The 19,264-nt window shown below is 27.6% G+C and overlaps 1 protein-coding gene across 1 annotated transcript; it reads right to left on the minus strand.

Moving 5' to 3' along the window:
• Nucleotides 1–479: 479 nt before the first annotated feature.
• On the minus strand, nucleotides 480–1,269 carry LOC107869215 (F-box/kelch-repeat protein At3g23880-like). The gene is made up of 2 exons (XM_016716059.1): nucleotides 1,096–1,269; nucleotides 480–911 (listed from the first exon to the last, which is right to left on the minus strand). The coding sequence occupies exons 1-2, from the start codon at nucleotides 1,267–1,269 to the stop codon at nucleotides 480–482; spliced, it is 606 nt and encodes a 201-aa protein (XP_016571545.1).
• Between the last annotated feature and the right edge of the window lie 17,995 nt (nucleotides 1,270–19,264).

Below are 19,264 nucleotides of genomic sequence, written 5' to 3' on the forward strand. Positions count from 1 at the left end.
GTCCATGACTTCAAGATGTACTAATACCAGTCACATGATCATATTATGCTTTCTTTTGCAGTATTATTTGTCCCTTAAGTTGAGGAAGGACAAACTAGGCTTTCAATGTAAATTTGAAAAACATGATAGCCTACACGGTTAGTAACATTTGTATATCTAATGAGTCATCTTTTGAATTGTATATCATGAACTCTGATCGAACCAAGAACAACATTTCACCTTTATTTGACATAAAAACAGGCAAAAAATATTTACAATCATTTGGATACCTGATGGTATACTTCTTTGTCCAAGATTGTTTAACCCCATACTCCTTCATAACCCAAACACAAAATTGAGTTTCCTTGTAATCAGTATAGACACAAAGATTACTTCCCAACTTCCACAGAAATGATTCAGTCTCTCCTACTCCATAGGAGGAGGGCTTCTCCACCTTATTCCATTTCTCATTAGCTATATCAAAGGAAACAATATTTTTTTTACTGGCTATATCCCAATGAAGCTTTCCATCCACAAGAAAGCGTAGAGTGCAAAGTGTCCTCATAAAAACCACCACTGTTTTTGATAAAGAATGACTCCCCAAAATACTCAACACTATTCCAAGACTCACTCTTTAGACTATACACTTTGACTTCAACGTCATCTACAAAATCATTAGTATAATTATAAAAAATACACACTGCCTTATAATCATGATGGAGCTCATCATACCCAAAACCATATACGGGATCATAATATGGTTCTTCCCGCCTAGGTCTAAATTCAGGCAAATTCTTGTGTTTTCTAATTGTTGAATTCCATAGAACCAAATATTTAATGGACCTATTAGCAAGTAAAATCAACCCATTGCAACCTCCCACAATATTGAGCCTATAACTGTCGTCTTCAATGGGATAACTCAAGTCAACAGCCTAAGTAACAGAGTTATTAAATAAAGATGCAACAGGACATCCTTTGAAACACCACTTCTCACCAAACTCAAGATCATTCAAAATAATCAAATGGAGCGTCTCTTCCTTATTGGCTAATAAACTGAGATGGGTGTCGATAAATTCAGGGCTAGAGATTAAAGCAAGCCAAGATTTTGAAACAGACCTGAATTTCAACAGAGATTTTACCGAAGCCTGGAGAAGATTTCAGTGATGATTTCTGGTGGCAGAATACACATTGAATCTGCTGGAAATTGAGTAACATCGGAGGAGCCTTCTTCAACTTCCATTTCAGTATTTGTCTCTTCAAGGGTTTGCACACAGAGCCACAAATGACCATTTACATACACTCCCAACACCAACCTCTATATGATCCCACCACGTGTCAAGTTATCTGTGGTGACTTCAAAATTGTACACAAGTTTTTCTCAACTGAACTATCTACTTCTACTCCCACCACGTGTCAGTAGTACAAAGTAATTTACAATTTATATTCTAAAAATTTTTTCAAGGTATGTATTATATCTCAATAATCCATTTATTTGGACTAGATGGAATATTAGAAAATGAATAGTTTTTCTACCGTCAATGTCGCGGTTTATTGCTTCCTCCATTTCTAGTTTAATAGCGTTAATTAGAAAGGTAATTTTAGTAAATTATTTTTATTTTTTACTCATTTTTATTTAATGTTTCTTTTTCTTTCACTATATTAATTTCTCTTCATATTTATTATTAAGTGTAAAAGTGAAAATTAATAACTAATTATGTTTTGATTTTGTAGAATAACAGTACTCCCTCCGTTTTAAAATAGTTGGTCCTTTTTTACTTGGCACTCCCCTTAAAAAAATATTTATTAGGGGTTATTTTACCAAATTAACATTTGTAGGGGGTGCGGATATCTGACGTATGAAATAGATTTGTAAGGGGGGTACGGATATCTGGCGTATGAAATAGATTTATTAGGTGTCTAGTGAATCTATTTTTCTTTGTGCGTGGATATTTCTTAAATTTTGTTTCAATATCTTTTAATGATTTACTTTTTTCGTAAGATGTATTCATTAATTTGTTTGGTTTATTATTTTATCCTGTAGTAATTGCAGAGTTACAAATTTCTGTATAATAATTTATCCTAACTGTACTGTAATGTATATCTAATTCTAGATTTTCAATGTTATTTATTATCTTGTGTTGTTCTTCTCGTAGTGAGTTTTTTAAATTATATAAACTATCACATGTACTTTTTTTTCTAAATTTTCTAAGGTTTCTTCTATCCATATTAATTTTTCTTTTAGATTTTTCATTATTTTTCTAATTCGGTTTCTATAATTAATTTCATTATTTAGATTATCTTGATTTTCTCTAGTTTTTCTAATATATTCTAACATCTCTTAATCTGTATAATATCCTTCTGGGTAAATTTCTTCGTATAACTGTTCTAGCGAATTTATGGTTTCAATTTCATAGCCTATTACTTTTTCTAATATTATTTTCTTAATATTTATTATTTCTATATCTTTAAGTATATATAAGATTAAAACTTTAAGATAATCTAGGTGATCTATCTTTTAAAATTGATTTTATTATAATATTTTGTAGTTGTTTGTTTTAGTCTTAGTAATTTTTGCATATTAAGAAATTCTATATATTTTATATCTTTATTTTCCATGTATTTGTCTATATTTATTTTCATCTGGACACAAATATCCAGATCACCAATGTTCAAGATGTAATGGAGAAGATAACATTATTCCAGAAGTACATCTAGAATAAAAGAAGACAAAATGTCAGTTGGAAATAAAAGTTAAGGAGCAATAATGGAGATATAGCAGATACGACAACATCAATGGAAGACAAGATATTGGATTATTTATGAATCATTGTATAGATTTTTACGTAGAATTGTTAAGATTGTAAATTATGTAGACTTATAGACTTGGACTTTTTTCTTTAGCCTTTAAAGGCTATGTATAGGCTTTTTAGGTTTAGGTAACCTTTAGTAGCCTTTTTGACTTATAGGATAGCATTTAAAAAACGTATAAAGATGCTTGTAAAGTTTTTTTTCGTTCTATAAAGGAAGGCAACTGAAGGCATTGCAAAGCAAGCCTTCATGCGTTGAAGCAAATACTCTCTCCATTCCACAACAAATATTTTACTCAGTTAATCAAAAAACAGACATATTTCAATGGAAAAAGCTATAGAGGAACAAACTTCAGAAATATCAAAACTACCCGAACAGGTATATTTATTTATGATTATAAATAGCTAAATTCATAATTCCCAACAATCATGATATGATAAAATGAATTCATATTAGTTACTTTATAGTAGAATTATTCGAAGAATAATATGTTAAGAAGTTTATTAACAAAGTGGAAACGGAGAAAAATCCGAACAGACTGGTGGTTTACAATACCATGTAAACAGAAAGTAAGAGCAAAAAGAGTTAATAATAAAATAAGAAAGCAAACTGATTGGATAAAAGGAAGTGAAAAAATTACACAAAAGTTAGAAAATATAAAAAATACTGAAGATACAATAGAACTAGTAGTATTTTCGATAAATAAAACAGAAATAACTATATTTTCAATAAATAAAATAGAAATAATTAAGAAAAAATTAGAACAATTATATAGTGAAGATCCATTAAAAGGATGGGAAAAACATAAAACTACTATAAAAATTGAATTAATAGATAAAAATAGCATAATAACCCAAAAATCATTAACATATAATTTTGACAATTTAAAAGAATTTAAAATGCATATAGATGAATTATTAGAAAAACAATATATACAAAAAAGTAATAGTAAACATAATAGTCCAGCACTTATAGTAAATAAAGATAGTGAACAAAAAAGAGGAAAAAGTAGGATGATTATTGACTATAGAAATTTAAATGCAAAAACTATAACATATAATTATCCAATACCAAATAAGATATTAAAAATAAGACAAATACAAGGATATAATTATTTTAGCAAATTCAATTGTAAATCAGGATTTTACCATCTAAAGTTAGAAGAAGAATTTAAAGAATTAACCGCATTTTTTATGAATGGAACGTATTACCATTTGGATATAAAAATGCACCAGGTAGATATCAACATTTTATGGATAGTTATTTTAAACAATTATCTAATTGTATAGTATACATAGATGATATATTATTATATACAAAAACCAAAGAAGAACATTTAAAATTATTGAAACAGTTTACAGATATAATAGAAAAATTGGAAATAAGTCTAAGCGAAAAGAAAGCTGAAATTATGAAAAATCAGATAGAATTTTTAGGAATACAAATAGATAAAAGTAGAAGTAAAACTGCAACAACATATAGTACAAAAAATAATAAATTCGAAAGAAGAATTAGATACAAAGAAGAAATTACAATCATTTTTAGGATTAGTAAACCAAGTAAGAGAATATATTCCAAAATTAGCAGAAACTTTAAAACCACTACAGAAAAAATTAAAAAAGGATATAGAATATAACTATAATGAAGAAGATAAAAAACAAGTTCAAAAAATAAAATTACATTGTAAAGAATTACCAAAATTACAATTTCCAAATGAAAATAGAAAATTTATATATATAGTAGAAGCAGATGCTAGTGAATATAGTTATGGAGGAGTACTTAAATATCGATATGAAGCAGAAAAAATAGAACACCATTGTAGATACTACTCAGGTACATTCAATGAGACAGAAATAAAATGGGAAATAAATAGGAAAAAATTATATTCTTTATATAAATGTTTCTTGGCATTTGAGTCATATATTGTGTATAACAAATTTATTGTACGAACAGATAATACACAGGTACGCTGGTGGTTAACAAAGAAAATACAAAATTCAGTTACAACAAAAGAGATTCAGAGACCAGCCTTGAATATATTAAATTTCACATTTACAATTGAAGTGATCAGTACTAACAAAAATGTTGTTGCAGATTACATATCAAGACAAAGCTACACAGGCTAGAACGACATTCCTAAAAGTATATCTTTTGATGTTAGTTCATAATTATAAATTTCTTCTATTGTTAATATCTTATCTCATACTTGTATTTTTACATTCCTAGCTTTATAAGTAATTAAGTTTCCTTCATTATTAAATCTTTTAACTATTATTGGTGTTTTTAATTTATCCCATTTACTTTCTGGTAAGCAATTATATCTACATAAGTTAGCTTCTGCTCCTGTATCTATCATTGGCGTATAATATCTACTGTAATATCCTTCTACTACTATTTTCATTAATACATATATTTTCATTTTATGTTAAGACTCTTCTTAGGAATAACTTCTCTTTGTTATATGTTAAGGTTAATTGGGTATGTTCTATAGTATATGATTTTACTTGTTCTAACCATTTTATTCCTAATATTATATCTGTTTTTTGCATTTCTTCCTTTATTTCAAATTCTATTTTTATTTTTCTAACTCCTATTATTATTTCTTTTTCTGCTATATTTTTAATATTTATTAAACTTCTTGGTAGATCTGGGCACATGTCATTATCAGTTTTTATTTCTTCATTTTTTACTAGATATTTTGCTATATAATTTTCTTCTTGTCCTGTATTTAAGAGTATTAAATATTCTTTTTCATTTATTTTTCCTGTTATGTAATATTGGTTTAAATTACATATTGAATTTATTTCATAACTTGTTCTTTTTGATGAGCTTGATGATTCTGGTTATTCATCAGCTATTCTTTTCGTTGTACTTATTCTATCATTTACTATTTCTAAATTTTCTTCTATATCTATGTCTCTATAGCTATAATCATTATAATCTATTGTTTTTACAATTTGTTCGAATGGGCTTTCTATTCGTATCTTGTTAATCTTATTTTTTCCTGTTATTTTATGTTTTGTTGTTAATACATATAAATTTTTGCATCTTGCTGTAAATATTTTACTTCCTGGGGTTAATTCTATTCCTGATATTTTCCAATATAATACGAGTAATTTATCTATATTTTTATCTGTTACCGCTACTGAATAATTTGCACTTATTATAAATTTAAATTTTTGGTATATTAGATTTCCTTTTACGGCAGTTATTATACTTTTTTCTATAGGTTTTATAATTCTATCATTTGCTAAATATAATTCTATTGGTGTATCTATTCCTTCTCTAAAACATGCTTTTATTAATATCTCTGTACCTCCAAGGTGTACATATTTTATTGGATCTCCTTTACTTTTTATATCATTTATCTCTTTATTAATTATTCTTTTTGTTACTAGTGGTAGACTAGCTTTGCCTTTTGCATATCTGCAGTCTATTACATGTTCTTTTTGGCATACTACATAATATTCGTCCTTTTTCCTAGTAAACATATTTTTTATTGTTGGTATTTTAAATATCTTTTCTACACTTAAATCTAATTCTTTTCCTTTTATTTCATCAAATATGTTACTGTCAAATATTATTTTTTGTTCCGTTCCTTCATCATTTAAATATTCTTCCTTTGTTATTATTTTTATATCTTCTTCAGTCATTTGATTCATCTATTTCACTATCTATTTCATTATCTGTTTCGTTTTCTGAAATTTCATATATACTATCCTCAATTTCTAATTCATAATCTATATAATCTATCTGCATATATTCTGTATTATCTATTTTTATTTTTGATATTTGTTTATTTTTCGGATTTTTAGGAAATTTACAATCTCTAGCTAAATGTCCTAACTTTCCACAATTATAACAAGTACATTCTTTTATGAATTTCTTCTTTCTATATGATCTTTTGTATTTATAATTTTTTACATAATATCTTTTTCTCGGTTTCTTATATTTATATTTTGATTTTTTATATTTCTTATATTTCTTATGTCTTTTTCTTTTCTTATAATATCTTTCTTCACATCCAAATTGGGGTGCTATTTTATTTTTGCAACATGCTAAATTTCTTATTAATGTTTTTTCCATTTTTAATTCTTCTCTATATTTTTCACATAAGTTTCTATACCATTGTTGTAAAAATTTTATTCTTTCTCCTAACGTATCTACTATTTTTGCTTCTTCCCAACTTTTTATTATTTTTGAACTAAATGGCTCGGGTAATTTATTAAAATATAATTTTCTTATTTCCTTACTTTCTTCTATACTATATGCTCCTTTATAATAATATTCTTTAAATGCGCAAGTATATTCATCTATATAACACATATTACATATTGCTAATTTTAACATTAAATTCCTATTTGTATCTTTTTCTTCATCTTGTTCTTCTTCGATTATTGTCGTACTACCAAATTCATCTTTTATAACTGTTTCATATTTTTTTAATAGTTCTATAGGTGTTAGTTTAGTTGTTGTTGATGATGTTCCTTCTATAGGTTTATTAGTCCTTAATACTTTCTTGCTATTTTCAGTTAAATTTGAAAACCATAGTTTTACTGATCCTATTAGTGTTCTTTCTATATATTCTGGTGCATCTGTTATGTTTATATTATTATCTAATAATTGTTTTGTCATATATCCTATCCATAATTGTATTATTTTTTCTATATCTATTACACAGTCTAGGTCTAAAAAGTTATAATTTTTATTAACTATTTGTTTTGGTGTCCATTTGTCATATTCATTATATTTTTTAAACTTACTCTTACAATATATAGGTTTTCTTATTTCTGCTGTTTTAGGTATTATATTTTCATCTTCTTTTTTATCAAGAGTATTTATTTCTGTGTGGGTACTTTCTAAGTTTTCCTCATTAATTTCTTTTTGTTTTTCATTGATTTCTAAATTTTTTGTATTTGTTAATATTTCTGTATATGTTTCACTATCTTCTGAATTATAATTATCTGTCTCTTCAACATCTATATTATTTATTTCTAATTCTTTATTTTTTATTTCCAATTTTTTCTTAAATTGATTTATCTCGTTCAATAAGTTTTGTTCTCTATCTTTTTCTTCTTTTTCCTTTTGTCTTTGTTCATACAAATCTTTTAACATTTGTAGTTCTTTTTCTAATTCAGCAATCCTACTATTTTTAGTTTCTTCTATTTTTCGTATTTCTTCTGTAGTTTGTTGTTTTATTCTTTCTATTTCCTTTTTCCTGTCTATCTCTTCATTTTCTTTTTCTATTCTTACCATTGCTGTCAATTTATCTTCTAATTTTAACTCTTATTTTTCTAACATTAGATATAAATGTTCACCTATTTTCTTATTTCTTCTTCCTAGATTAGAAAATACTATTTTTATTTTTAATCCTTCGTGGTTTTCATATATTTTTTCATCTATTATAAATTCTTCTTTGTTCATTTTATTGTGAATAGTTCATGTTGATATATATATTCTAAACTATCTATTTGTGATTCAAATTTTGATATTTCATCTTTTTGTGTATCTATTGAGTTTTTACTAACTCCGGCAAATATATTATAATGTAATCTTTTTATTTTTATTTTTAATTCTTTACGTTTTTCAGAAATAATTTGTTTTAATTCTTTGTATTGTTGTACTTTATTCATTTAAACCATATTTATAATATCTTGGCGGATATCTAAATCTAATTTTATTATAATTAGGTAGTATGTGTTTCATTCTCCTAGATTTTAAATGGATTATTAATTTTGATTCAATACTAGATATTAATGTAATTAAGTAGGCTAATCTTTGTGGGTTTTCTTTTGTTTTATTTAGACTTATATATTCTGAATAATTACTAATTAAAGATTCTTTAATTTTTCTAAAAATTTCTCTATTTTTAAATGGTCTTCTCATAATTAATTTAATAATTTATAGGTAAATTCATATATCTCACTTAACATATATCTCGCTTTAGTTATTTAATGTTAAGGGTAGTATTGAAAAAACATAACAAAATACTCTTGATTTCATCAAAAGGGACAACTAAATTGAAACAAATATTTTTAGAAAGAGGGCCAACTAAAACGAAATGGAGGGAGTATTAAACATTATTTCTTATTTTTAATAAAAACTATAACTAACTAGGAACATAGGGGGTATTTGATCCTTATTGATAAATTCTTACCTTGATTCTTATAATATACGATTTAACGTATTTAACTTTTTGATTAATTAAAATTTATGCTTTTGAGCCCTTTATAAACGAAATACATTATATTTGAAACTATTTTTTAGGAGTATATGACCATCAAATATGAAATAATAACACAAATCTTTTATAACACATGAATAATTAAATAGTGGAACAACTAATAGGCCTAGAAATTTGTAAATCGCAATAAACCAAGCTTTGGAAAAAAAAAAATAACTGTGCTAAATTTAGTTACATTTATATTACATATATTATGGAATTACAATATAGGTATTAACAAGTCATTATATAGAAACAAGAAAAAATAGGTATTAACACAACAAATAATAACATGAACCAGACTATCACAAAATAATACTACAAACAATCTATTTGAAATAATATACATCACCAACACGTACTTTAAAACAAAACTAGCACTATAACTACCGGCATAAATAACAAAAATAGTACTCCTACACATCAGTAAGGACGCACTCCTTCCTACTAACCTTCTATAAAATTCACATCCTCCACTCTTTCTTATAAAGAATCACGTCTTCGATAAATTGAAGTAATGGAATTACTTATTTAAATAGAAGCTAATTCGTCGGATTGTAAAATTTACCTGATAGGTAGCTAAATTTGGAAGGAAAAAGAAAATTGCAGTTGACTGCAACATTTCATGGTAATTATAGAAAAAAATATTTAAAAAATGGAGAATGTATTGAAGGAGAAATGGCCACTAGTTCCATGTATTAACAAGAAACTAATTAAGATTAAAGCATCACTTTACATTTTATGTTTATATTTGTTAAAAAAATAATAATTAAGAATTGGTCTAAATATTTTGAGAAAAATATAGTATGTGAACGCTCTATTCATCGATAATTTTTGAACAAATTATAGCTTGTTTCATTTATGTAGTATATCCTAAATGATACTCAATATTATTTAGCTATAAATTGTAAGCATTAACTTGTAAATCAAAATTTTACTTTCTATACCCAAATAAGAAATTAGCAGTATTAATCACCTAACTACAATAAAAATTATAGTTTGTTTCATTTATGTGATAGATTTTAAATCATGCTCAATATTGTTTAGCTATAAATTATAAGCATTAACTTGTAAATTAAAATTTTACTTCTATGGCCTACTAAGAGGTTAGAATTATTAATCATCAATATCATTATAAATAAAAGTGATTGAGTTGATGAATTATTAAGCAAAAAATATAAATCATCATCTATATTAAATAGTTTGGAACGGATGGATTACAATATTATGACGAATTATCAGTTCACGATAATAGTATTGTTGCCAGTTTTAATTTCTATCAATTTGGAGTTACGACAGGTCAAAACTCTTATAACCTAATGACATATGTTGTTCATTGAAAAAATACTTTCTGCAAAATCATAAACAATTCTTGCAAACGTGGCTTGCAAGTGCTATCGGACAGGGCATAACGTGTTGTTATCCTCAAAGGATAAATACTTGGCTAACATCTAAATGTATTTCAATTATACTTGTAACTTTCTTTTTTTAATTAATACACTTAATTATATGTGTAGCTGAACATTACTTAAGCTGATCGATGGCTGCTCATATAGATATTGAGTGAAAATATATATCCTTGATTATCCACTGTTTTATCTTATTTATAGGGAAAAACCAATTCTAGGTTTTTAACTTTTTCATAAATTGGCATTTAGTATATATGATAAAGTGAACATTCACTATATTTGGCAATATATCTATAATAAGTAGTATGTGTTAGAGTGCACTCGTGTTATTTATGAATCTATTATTTATCTATGTCAATGTGATTTTAATATAAGAAATTAGACCGTGTCATCCAACTTTTGCAAAAAGAAAAAAAATTGTGCTAAATTTATATTGCATATATTATAGAATTATGACAACAATATACCCTCTATATTCCCACAAAGTAATTTTAGGAAGGTAAGTGTACGTAGTTCATATAACTACCTCAGAGGTGAGAAGATAGAGATTGTTTTTGGTAAACCCTCAACTCTCCATACCGCTACCTCAGAGGTGAGAGATAGAGGTTGTTTTTTATAGACCCCCGACTCAAGAAAAAACTGTCGAGAAAAGCCATAGTATGTGAATACTTTCTCCATCAGCAATGTTTAAATAAATTATAGTTTTTCTCATTTATGCGGTATATCCTAAATGGTGTTCAATACTATTGTTTAACTATAAATAATAAACATTAACTTGTAAATCAAAATTTTACTTTCTATGGCTAACTAAGAGGTTAGCAGTATTAATCAATACTATTGTTAGTTATAAATGGTAATCACTAACTTGTAAATTAAAATTTTACTACTTATGGCCACCTAAAAAGGTTAGCAATATTAATCACTAATAACAATTCAAATTTATTGGTCAACTCATTTGCATCACAGTGTAAACATTTTCATAGTAAATATAAGTGATTTAGTTGATGAATTATTAAATAAAAAAATATAAACCATTATCTCTGATAAGTAGCTAGCAATAGATCAACTATATATTATGGCAGATTATCAATTCAAGATAATAGTATTATTACTAGTTCAATTTCTTCAATGGAAACATACTTTCTGCAAAATTATAAACAATCTTTGCAACTCAGGTCTGAATGATATCTTCTCCATTCACGGTCTATGTTCTGCCAATGCTATCAGACACAACATAACGTGTCGTATCCTCAAACGAAAAAAAAAACCGTAGATAAGCAGATATGTGTATACGTAAAATAGTACACAATATAAATACTTGGCAAACATCTAAATGTATTTCAATTGCACTTGTAACTTTCTTCTTTTAATTAATATACTTAATTATATGTGTAGCTGAACATTACTTAAGCTGACAGATGACTGCTCATATATCTATATTGAGTGAAAATATATATCCTTTCCACTGTTTTACCTTATTAATGTTATTATATCTGCTGCAATTTTTATTTTATTTGACCAACTTTATTTTGTTGTGAAATTATATATAATTATAAAGTAATTGTCAAACATTATCAGATAAATAAAGACAATAATATCTACGGCACAACAATAATAAATGTAAAACTCACCACTTTACTCTATTTTCATTAATCCAACAAACTAGTGGATTAACTTATTATTTTGGCTAGTTTTGAAAAGCGGTTTTAAGTATATCCAATAAAATTAGTGGTCTAAAGTCAAATCTTAAAAAAAAAAAAAAAAAAGGTTTTAAGTTTATTCAATAAAATTAATTTTTGTGTGCATTTCATGTGCATTTCGTGCGACTCACGACATCTCATGCGACTTACGTGCATCTTATGTGCATTTTATGCACCATATGTACATTCAATTGTCAATTTACTAAAAATATTTTTTAAAAAATAGGGGCTCGAAAAAGTTGATTTCCAAAGCAATATTGAGCCCCAACCCATTGCTCTAATGACTTTATGATCGAGCCGACCCTGCCTTTCTGGTTAAGAGATGATAGTCATGTCATTGTGATAAGGGGTGTTGTTTCAACTATAACTATACAATTTCTAGCATAATTGCTGAAATCATATTATATTACCTCAAAATTATAGACATCCATAATTAAATAATATTTACTGCACCGTACTATCTTTTTAAAAACTATACATCAAGCTAATATATATATATATATATATGTTTGAGTGTGTCATGTGTTTGAATTTAGAGTTTATTTTACTTAACTATAATTGATTAACATATATTTTACTTTATAAAGTCATTTAACCATAATAAATTACATTAATTTAGTGCATATATATCAGTGTTTCCAACATAATTTAATTCATGGAAAATAAACTTCAACCACAAATAAAAATACAGAGAAACAGTAATTTTATTGATAAATGATTATGAGTACAAATCTATTCCTCCCTTGATTCTTCTCTCGATTTTCTCCGTAATTCGAGAGGGCCGTTAGTGGCGTATTTCTCGAACATAGGATGACCTCTTTATGAATATCCCATGATTTTGTGGGATATTGCTGATCTTTTTGCGAATACCCATCAGTTTATGGGATATTCAAGATTTCTGTTTCAGGGAATATCTGTTTCAGGAATATGTTACTCTTTAAATAGGCGGAATTTAGGGTTTAGGTAGAGTAGCCATCAAGTTAGATTTAGGATAAAGTAGCCCCAAGAACTCTAATCAAAATTAAATTTTTTTTTTGTAGAGTCCACAAAATTTTAGTGTCTACAATCAGATATGGGTATGGGTATATTTTTTCCTATTCTTTTGTTGACAATTATAAAGTAAGAAAGCTATCTTACAAACTAACTTTTCAATAATCAAATGCTTTTAAATTAAAAAAAATCAAATGTTTTAACTTGCAAATTGACAAAACAAACCAAATCAAAGTAAACCTAAAATCATTTGAATTAACATGACACCTACATTTGTCTTTCCCTTTTATTATTTTTTCACTTCCATTTCTTTCATTATAAGACCGTAACCACTTAAAAGATATATTATAAATTTCTGACTTTGCTTGTATTGTTATTTGTGACTTTAAAAGTGTTTTTAAAAAAAGTGAGGCAGACTAACATTCCTTCCATTTGATGGTCTTTAATTTTTGTTCAGTTTATTTAATGAAAATTTGTAGATTAAAGCCCCTTCATCATGTTTTTTGGGGTTTGAATCAATTATTTGTACTAATTTAGTGACTTTTTTTAGTAACACGTATAAAAAAATAAGCTGAAACCACTCGCTTCAAATAAAACCCAGAACCACTATGTCGGAATCAAAATTTCCACTAAGAGAAATAAAAAAATAATCACATTAACAAGCTAAATAGACATAAAAAATAATTTTAATCTTATAATTTTTCGACAAAGGTGGTTCAGCCAACCTACATTGAGCTGTCCCTCCACAATAAACTTTAATTACTCTGAATAGATTGATTTTAAATTTTAAATATGTCTGTTTTAGTTACTCTTTCCATTTTTCATCTAATTGCGAAACTTAACAAGTACTTAATTTTAAACACATAGGGAAATTATTACTAATATTGAGCTCTGCTAATCATGTTTAAACAAGTTACAAGCTCCACTAATCCAGATTATCCCTTACATTCTTCTTATGACTTTCGAGAAAAAAAACAAATTTTCCTTCTATTTTTGTTAATCTTGAAAGTATATTGATATTACATAGCCAATTTTGCATCATTATTTGGTAAATAAATCCAAGGAAAGTGGAAAGATGACTTATGTAGCCGTTTGGCCATGAAAATTATTTATTTTTTTTCAAAAAATTATTTTATTTTAATGAAAAAAAGTGAAAACAAGAGGCGTAAACAATTGCGAAATTATATTTGGAAAAGTTTTACTTGAGCCAATTATGCTAATTAATTTTTAAATATCATATATAGTACTACTACAAGTTTATTTGAATATTATCATGTATGTTAAGATGCAAGATGAATGTATTTCCTTTATATTGTACTTTATCAGTTATCATTAATATTTTTCTGTGATTTGCAACATATTGAGAATGTCTCATAGCTTTGCTATAATAAAGCCTTGAGCTTTCAATATGACTATTTTATTTGACTTAATTACAACTACTTAAATATTAAACACACAAGGCAATCTTGTCAACACAATTATTAATACTGAGCTCTTCTAATTCTAATTATGTTTAAACAAGTTATAAGCTCCACTAATCCAGACTATTCCTTTCATGTTGCTTATGATTTTCTAGAGAAAAAACTAATTTTCTTTTTATTTTCGTCAATCTTGAAAGTATGTTAATATTACAAAGCCAATTTTGCATCATTATTAAGTAAATAAATCCAATAAAATTAAGTACGTACGTACTAAAGTTGTACTTTTATCAAAAAATTTCCATTCTATTTTGAATGGTTATATGTGGACCGCACCAATACATGTCAATATAACTTTTGGGCCGTCATTCTCAATCCAAATGAATATAGGATTAGTGTTGCCCTTGTCAATATAGGAATGTATCAAACAATTGTTATAAATTGTCCTCTTCTCTTTGCCTTGCCAATTCTTTGGTCTCCTTGCAAGGCTTGAACAATCTTCCTCCTCATGAGCTAGCTTTTGGTGGTGTGAGTTAAGCCCAAGATCAATTTTAACATGGTATTAAAGTCATGCTCATTCCAAATATTTGTTCATCGATGGTAGGCCCCATATATGTTGTCCACACTCCATTTAGCCTATGCGTGTTGTTCACACTACAGTTAGCCTGAGCATGCGGGAGAGTGTTAAGTATTCCACATCAGAAGAGGAAAGAGTCCTTGGTCTCAGGAAAGGGCCCTTGATCTCCTTATAAAGCTTGGATAATCCTCCTCCTCGTGAGTTAGTTTTTGAGGCTGAGTTAGACCAAGATCCATTTCTTTATCATTTTTTTTTTTTCTCACTGTTGCCTTAGAATTCTCTCATTCTGTTATGGCTAATTGGTCAGACTTGCCGCATGAACTCATCAGTATGATAGCAAAGCGTGTTAGTATAATGGAAGATTTCATTGCTTTTGGTGGTGTTTGTACCTCTTGGTGAACTGCTGCACCCAAGAAGAATTTTAAGGGGATCTCGCCCCAACTTCCGTTGCTTATGTTGCCTGATAAAGATGATGATTATCTAGAATTTTACTCTCTTTCCAAGAAGAAAATTTCACGCATAGTATATCTCCCAGAAGCTAGAGGACGAGAGTGTTTTCTGTCGGAAGGCTGGCTCTTCACCTTGTCATATGACAGAGAGTTCAACTTGTTGCATCCTTTCACCCGTGCCCAAATTCAACTCCCTTCAGAAAAATCCTTGTGTGCCTTACAGGGTTATGACATGCTCGTAAAGGCCAGATGCATCACTGCATCGCCAAAGCTGTCTTATCTGCTAGTCCATCTGTCACTTCGGATTATGTATTAGTGATTAACTATGATACAAATGTTAATCATTTGGCTTTCTGGTGACCGGGAGATCTCAACTGGACTAGATTTGCGATTGAATACAGAATCGGTGGAATTTACAATATGATTTACTTTAAGGGCCAATTTTATTGTGTAACTTATTCGGATGAAGTCTCTGTTTTTAGTGTTGCAGGGTCTAGTGTTACTCAACCAATTGTAGAGTCGCGCTTGCTTAGGCTGGAAGATCACATGCATTTGTTTCGCGGGCGTCGTCCCTACACAATTCAGTGCTACTTAGTTGATGTAGACGGGATATTTTTACTTGTTATCCGTGTAGCACATTTCCGGTTATACGATGAGTGTCGGAGTTCAGACATTGCGTGTGAGACTTTTAAATTTGAAGTATACGAACTAGATGCAATCAAAGGTCATTTGACAGAGATTAACACCCTGGGTGGTGCAACAATTTTTTTGGGATTAATGGAGCAATTTCTTACTACTCGTCTAAGTTTACAGAAGTCAAGCCTAATCACATATATTTTACTGATGATTGGGCTGAAGAAAACCACGCATTGGAAAGTAGTGGTGAAAAAGATAAGGGGGATTACCTGAAAACATTTCAGAAAAATTGAATCTTTTTATTCTGATTGTCACGAAATCCTATTTGCCCGCCAACTTGGGTTACACCATCCTTTGGATAATGTGATTTCACTACCCCAACATGAAAAGTTGTAGTGTTTTTTAAGTTTGGGTATTTATTGTTTTTTCAAAACTATTGTTCAAGTGGATGTTGTCTTAATTAGTGTTTCTCCGGATGACTCAGACTTGTAATATTTAGTTTACAATTATTAGCCCTACATTTGATTCCCTATGCATTCCAAACTACTTCGTTTCGTTTTAGTTAATCCTCTTTTTAAAAATATTTATTTCAATTAATTAGTTGTCCTTTTTGATGAAATCAAAAATAATTTATTATGTTTTTCCGATACAACCCTCAACATTAAATGGCTAAATAAAATATATTTAGTCAAATTTATAATTTTAAAATATAACTAATAAGGCTAATTTGGTAAAATAAGCCCCTAATAAATATTTTCTTAAGGAGAGTGTCAAGTAAAAAAGGGTCAACTATTTTGAAACGGAGAGAGTAAAACTGATAGATTTTAGAGAAAACGAAAGAAAATTTACAGGAATAATCAGTCTTGGAGGGAATGTTGAGAAAGGAAAGAAATAAACAATTTATTTTTAGTTGATATAATATATTTATTATCTTAATCATGATTAGAGATTTAGTTTGGAATAAATTAAATATTAGCCATTTAATTTCATTAGGCCATGTGTCATCAATCAAAATAAAAACTTGGGAAAAATAGAGAAGAGTCGGATCCTATAATTTTAGCAGTACATATATAAAATAGATTAAGAAGTTAAAACTCTATTCCAAATCAAATTTCATTCAAATTTAAATTTAAATCATATTAATTTATTAAATGAAGATAAGTTCATTACTTTCTTTCATTTTCTAAATACAATACATATTTTTCGTATAATTTATATATTTGAAAATATTTGAAAAAAATGATATTAATCCAAAAAAAATTATAGTTAACAAAAATTAAATAAAGGAAGACTTTGTTGCTGTTCTTTATCCGTCTCTAATACTCAAAAGCATTAATTAAAAGGTAATTTGACTAAACTATTCTTATTTATTACTCATTTTTAGTTAATATTTTTTTTACACTTTGAAAACAAATATTTCTCATTATATGTGTCATAGTTTGACCGCACACGAAGTTTGGGATGAAGGGAGTAACTAACTATGCCTTGATTTTGTAAAATGACAAGTATTAAAGATTATTGCTTATTTTTAATAAGGACGATAACTAATTAGGAAAGAAGAAAGTATATAATATATCCAAATAATAGTACTGAATAAGAACAAATTCATTATAACCTTAAATGGGTGTCGATATATTCAAGGTTAGAGATTTAAGCAAGTCAAAATTTCGAAACACGATTAAATTTCAATAGAGATTTTACTGGAAGCTTCAACGTAAAAAAAATTAAAACAAATATTAATAAAATATATTTGTTCATATCAAACACACCCTCAGAGGAAAATCAAAGCAAGTACTTCTAATACACACATATACAAGTGGCAGATTTAGACTATTCATCAAGTGGGTTTAATATATAAAAGAAGCTGCATAAAATGATTAAAAACAACAAGCGGCAGACCCAGACTTTTCATCAAGTAGGTTCAATATATAAAAGAAGCTGCATAAAATAATTTAAAAAATCGATATATAAAAGAAGTTTCATAAAATAATTTAATTTGATTAAAAACAACAAGAGACAGACTCAGACTTTTCACCAAGTGGGTTCAATCTATAAAAAGCTCCATAAAATAATTATAATTAAAACAAAAAAGCCCTACAAGGACTTAAACACGTGACATAGGTATTAAGAATTGAACCCAGTACCACTAGGTTGGGCATTCCACTTGTGTATGAAGAGTTCAATATATAAAATATATCTTTTAAATCTGTAAAAACTGTTTATATGCATGTAAGTTTTTGGCGAAGTGCGTTCTGAATCCACTTGAACCTATGTGGGTTCGTCCTGAGTCAACAACACCACGTCCAACCTCTCTACCTCATTGTATGTTGTGGGCCCTCAGCCTCTGAGTTGCACAAGTGACACCAGCAATGACGAAGCCACATTGAATTCAGGGATTTCATCCGATCCCTTTTCGTGAAGAATTATATTATTTTTATATGGTCAAAAATATTTTTATGTATATATAGTAGTATGTTGAACCCCCTTCGACTAATTCGTATATTTACTTATGAATTCCTTCAATGAAAATTCTGCTCCGCCTCTTAGGATTGTGCAAAAATCAAACCGATAAAAATGTTATTGGTTTATTGTTATTTGGTTAACGATTTTTTAATTGTTTCATAAAAATAATTTTATTGGATTACTGGTTTGGTTAGGTTCATTTTTTTCTTATTGGGTTATTGGGTAAATCGATAACCCAAAAAGAATATATATATATAACTCAGTATATATTTCTCTTTAATTTCTACAAATTAACGAATCTATTAATTCAATTATACAAACTCTTAATTTCTCCTAACAACATTTAGTTTAAACTTGAAGATTCTTTTAAATTAAAACATATCATGTGCGATTTTTGGTTGCAACTAAATTTTTTTTTTTTCATGTTAGTTACTACTATGCCTATTTTATGAGTATTTTCTTATTGATTCAATTGAAACCAAAGCTTTAAGGATAAAAACCGATAAAACAAAAATCAATAAAATACATCTTAATAGTTTGGCTTAGCATATTTAAAAAATTAAAAACCACCTATAATATATAAGACCGAACAAAACCAATGCACAACAGGTT

This window comes from Capsicum annuum, chromosome 1, assembly GCF_002878395.1.
Source record: "Capsicum annuum cultivar UCD-10X-F1 chromosome 1, UCD10Xv1.1, whole genome shotgun sequence".
NCBI classification, from domain to species: domain Eukaryota; kingdom Viridiplantae; phylum Streptophyta; class Magnoliopsida; order Solanales; family Solanaceae; genus Capsicum; species Capsicum annuum.